General features: G+C 39.6%; 1 protein-coding gene and 1 non-coding gene across 3 annotated transcripts in view; one reads left to right on the top strand and one right to left on the bottom strand.

Moving 5' to 3' along the window:
- The first annotated feature begins 151 nt into the window (after nt 1-151).
- On the top strand, nt 152-224 carry trnav-aac (transfer RNA valine (anticodon AAC)). Its single transcript has one exon. It is a non-coding gene; the product is annotated as a tRNA-Val (tRNA).
- A 1,304-nt stretch (nt 225-1,528) lies between these two features.
- Nucleotides 1,529-5,000, bottom strand: part of LOC115018559 (heterogeneous nuclear ribonucleoprotein A/B-like) — a 10,471-nt gene continuing 6,999 nt past the window's right edge. Inside the window, exons 7-9 of one of the 2 annotated variants that reach the window (XM_029447611.1) lie at nt 4,211-4,357; nt 3,373-3,466; nt 1,529-2,330 (exon numbers count right to left, since the gene is read on the bottom strand). In XM_029447611.1, coding sequence (XP_029303471.1) covers nt 3,393-3,466; nt 4,211-4,357 — 221 coding nt within the window. In that variant the 3' untranslated portion in view covers nt 1,529-2,330; nt 3,373-3,392. The remainder of the gene's footprint in view (nt 2,331-3,372; nt 3,467-4,210; nt 4,358-5,000) is intronic. The other variant, XM_029447612.1, reaches the window with a different exon arrangement.

Here is a 5,000-nt window from a genome sequence, read left to right as displayed (position 1 = left end):
CTATTTCCCCCAAAAGAGAAAACTGTTTTCACTGTTGTTTCATCACGTCTCTGGAAAATTAATAAGTTAACCAGATAACCATTGATAGATATCATCAAGATAGATGTAATTTAGATATTTATTGAATATACCTTTAAAACGTCTTCACTGAGTTTCCGTAGTGTAGTGGTTATCACGTTCGCCTAACACGCGAAAGGTCCCCGGTTCGAGACCGGGCGGAAACATGGTTTTGCTTTATATACTACGAGGAGGAACCGGAGGGGGTAACACCCACTTATATCTCCAGGCTTTTATCCTTTCATAGAAACAGGACAAATGTGATTATTTGTAAGTGCCCCCAGGATGCACTTCTTTAAATACCTTGAAAGGTTTTAACAAACTGCCCTGAAGGAATGAACCGGACTTTTCCAGGACAAATTCCCTTCAAAAAGGGCCGAGTTTGGACACGAAGCAAGATTTTTCTTTCTACAAACTTTAAGTATAAGAAATATCAAAATAGCTTTAATTTAAATTCTTGAACAAAGATATATTCAAGCACTTTCAATGATCCAAGTGTATTTCCAAAAGCTTTCAAGGATTATTTACATTATTTATAGATGTCTGTATTTTACTTCTGAAAACCTATATATTTAATTTGGCTTATAAATGTTTTGATTTAATGTCCATTACACATTTTAGCATTGTTAGTCTAATTGTATTTTATATTTACATATGAATTATCAAAATTGCACAATTATTTAGTTTAGTCTTATTTTATCAAATTCGATAAGAATCATATTACATTTTAGGAATTTAACATGAGTGTTGACTTATTTTATTAAATTGCTAATTCTTTGGGATTTTAACATTTTATTTAATATCTTAACACAATTCATGTCAAATTAGATTCTATAATTAGGCTATTATTTAGATAAAAGAATGTAATTTAATTCTATCTTTATCTGCTAAATTTAAAATATGCATTTTTATAAATCTACATCTCTTGTAGGAAAAGTTTATGTTCCTGGTGCAACGTGTGAAACTGCATCTCAACGTGACCTTCCAACTTCACTAAATATTGTAGCTTAACGGCCTAAAGAAGTCTTGTGGAGACGCCGGACCCTCAGGACACTTTGGAAGACTCATGAAGCAGCATCTCATCCAGCAGCGCCACATCTCCCGTCAACTCAGACACTCCATCTTGGACCTTTTGACCTCCGTTTGTAATTACTTTACATGACTGTGTTCCCCCGCTAAGCATCTTCTCTAACCGCACAATTCTAGAGTTTTAACATTTACACGTTACTTTAATTACGCTTTTATTTTGAAATGGCATTTCTCCTCATTTATCTTTATTTTTTTAACGCGATGTCACTGTACATAAACGTAAATAAACTTTGAACCATTATTTTATTTTCTCGGACACTTGAAAGTCCCGACAACCGAACGCGCTTGAGCTCCAGAAATAAGAATTTAAAACAATCTAGTTTCCCCATTCAGCACTAAGAATCATTATCAGTAACATTAAGCATTAGAAATACACAAAACGTTACAAACGAGGATGTTTATTACTAATAAATTGCCAGAGACACTAGCTGAGGAGACTCCAGTGGCCTCCAGAACAAAACAAAAAAACTAAGCAGACATTTAACTTCAAAGCGGTTATTTCTAAAAACCAGTGACACTTGACAAACACAAACTAAACCAGCATAGAAACTTAAACAAGTTGCTTGTTATGTAAAAAGGTATGTAGATTTAAATCATTCCCCCTCCCCATTAACATCTGTATTTTAGATGTTAAATTCCCTGGTGGATGTCGAACGTCCTGAAGTCGTTTCCGTTTTGAGGAATTATAAGGAGTTAAAATGGTTCCACATGAAGGGGAAAAAAGACGGAGAAATCAGCTGAATTTGAATCCTAAACCCATTCAACTTCTTAATCTTCCACCCCAAAACCTGGAAGCATCAGAACCAAAAAAAAAATTACTGAAAACGGTTTTATTTGTCAAAAAAGCTCCTTTACAGCGCCAAGATTTTTCAACCTGTAAAGCCAGCAAACATGTAAAATACAAGCCTTACAATACATTAGAATCAAAACAGGTACCAAAAAGTACAGTAAAAATTACACTTCCATTGATGGAAATGTGGAAGGGGGAAGAGAAGAAAAAAAAAACACCAAAGGGAAAAGTAGAATCTAAAAATGAAAGGATTTAAAAAAACAGAAACAAAAAGAAACAAAAAGGAAGTTACATTTCGGTTGTTTTTCTGTACAAATGGTCTTCTGTCATAAAAGAGGTCGAGTCATGCCCAGTGTGTCCATCCAGCCGTCGGTCTCACTGGATCACTGGAGTCCTGCCGGGAGAAACAGGGTCATTCAAAACATTACACGCCAATTATAACGTGCAACTTTCAACGTGCAAGTCGCTGCCCAAGCTCTGAGAACGTGACGGTGCTTGTTCTACGGCAACGTCGCCGCAGCTCTCGCCTAAAGGCGTCCGGGCGACGCATTAAAATCCCAAGAAAGTGTAATTATGATTCTGCTCATCGGCTCTCTGCTCCGTCCAGACGGAGTCTTCTTCGTGCTACACTGAAAACATGTCAACGTTAGCCGCTATGGAGTTTCAGTAAGGTGCGTTCAGGCACATTCAGTAGAAACCTGTATTGTAAATAAGGTTGTGATGAGTTTAAATTTAATCTTTAAAATGTATTTTTTGGGAGATAAACTTGAAGTACATCAAATAAACAACATTAGAGAAGGAAGCAAGAAAGGATTTAAACGGTAATTTAATTGTGTTAAAGTAAAAGGGATTTATTTCACAGGCATCATATCGGCTACTAGCTTTCTAACGTTTACATTCTGAAGCAACACGTCTGTCATCGTGTTTAAAGGTTACACCAACTCTATTTAAGATAAAGCCGTTTGGGGAGACGCGCCCGGACAACTCGCGCTTCATCTGCTTTTCCATCGAAGCTGTTCAAATTAAATAAGCGCCCGTCAATCAAAACAATCTGCAGACGTCAGTGTGTCGTGACGGCGAACAATGATGGCATTAAATTTGACGACATTGCTTATAATTCAGATATGTATATGCATGTAATATTTAGACTTTCGTTTGGGGGGGGGTGAGTTTATTTCTATGAAGCATGTTTATTTATAGTGGAGATGATATTTCTGTGTCTCAGCTTCCCGTTGGACGACAGACGGAATAATAATCTGGCACACAAATACAATAAAATCTGACACTTTTGTAATCTGATAAATTTCCGTATTTCAAATTGAAGATTTTGGGTGATGACGTAAAATATGACAACATTCATTCGAAGCTTTAAGATAAAATCGACGTCCGTATTGTGACACCGTCGGCACGTAGAGGTCAGTTCTAGCCGGCCTTACCTTGCGCTACCATGTGATCATCAGTATGGCTTGTAGCCGGCCTGGTGTGCCCCCCGTCTTGGGGTCTTGCCGTAGCTGCCGTTGCCCTGGTCTGCTGCGAGAAGAGACGAGCCAGATAAGTTTGACAGAAATATTCAATCCGATCAGGAATTATTTAAACCGGCAAACTCGAAAAGTAGTTAAAAATGCTAAAGTGCGGTTAGGGAGGGGGCGGGTCTATTTATATTTGCAATTGAAGCCTTTGGGAGCGTTTTGAGATTAGAAAAAGTCATATTACATAACATACACATTTTATATTTACATCCTGCTGGTTTGGTATCGTTAAGATAAATGTGGTGCAGTAATCTCCCTCAGACGTAGAGAAGTATAAAGAATCCTTCAGCAGCTCAGAACTTTTAAATCACGATGGTGGAAATGTCGTCTATAGATTGTAAATATTGGTCGGGTGATTTCTTCCACACTGAACGCCAGGATCACAGATTTCCCGGCTTCATGTCACTAAAGCAGGTCCTGCAGATAAACACCTCCATGTTCAGATTCATGCGTCTCGTGTTTCTGGTGACGTGCGACAGCGAGTAGAAGCTTAAGTTCTGCATCATTTTGAATCTTTCCTCAGAACACTTGTTAAAGCTGCTTTTAATTCCTGAGTGATGCATTTCTTTCTTTACTCATTAACGTTTAAATAAACTCGACTTTATGATAAATATTGGCTGTTAATTTGTATAATTGACTTTAATACTTCGTGACACAAACGTACTGCACAGATCTACAAAGGAAGAACTTATCTCATCAGTTCATTAAGTATTTAATTGCACTCAATACTCCGCCTGTAACTTACTGTAGTCATATCCGGGCCCGTATCCATAGTAACCAGAAGAGTAGTCGTAGTTGCCATAGCCTCCGTAGCCGCCGCCGTAGCCACCTTGGCTACCGTATCCCTGGTTCCAGTAGTTTCCATAGCCCTGGTTCCAGTTCTGGCCCTGACCTGAAACACCAAGTGCAAAGTTCACACGAAAGCTGAAGTTTCAAAACTATTTCTGAAAACAAATACGTCTCGTCCAGGCCGGTGACCACGAGCCGCAGGCCGGTGACCACGAGCCGCAGGCGAGACTACGAGCCGCAGGCGAGACTACGAGCCGCAGGCCGGTGACCGCGAGCCACAGGCGACACTAAAGATAAATATAATGCAAAACGTTTCTTCATTCAGAGACAACGTGCGCTGAGTCACAACAGGTCCTAGTGACAGACTGACGTTACAACCGAAGGTACGTTATTACACAGTGTGTGTGTGTGTGTGTGTGTGTGTGTGTGTGTGTGTGTGTGTGAACGAGAGAGAGACAGTGACACAGACAGTGAGAGAGACAGACAGTGAGAGAGAGACAGACAGTGAGAGAGAGACAGACAGTGAGAGAGAGACAGACAGTGAGAGAGAGAGACAGTGAGAGAGAGACAGACAGTGAGAGAGAGACAGACAGTGAGAGAGAGACAGACAGTGAGAGAGAGACAGACAGTGAGAGAGAGACAGACAGTGAGAGAGACAGACAGGAGAGAGAGACAGACAGAGTGAGAGAGAGACAGTGAGTGAGAGAGACAGTGAGTGAGAGAGACAGTGAGTGAGAGAGACAGTG

Source organism: Cottoperca gobio, chromosome 14, assembly GCF_900634415.1.
Source record: "Cottoperca gobio chromosome 14, fCotGob3.1, whole genome shotgun sequence".
Lineage (NCBI taxonomy): Eukaryota > Metazoa > Chordata > Actinopteri > Perciformes > Bovichtidae > Cottoperca > Cottoperca gobio.
This window is presented reverse-complemented; position numbering and strand designations above follow the sequence as displayed.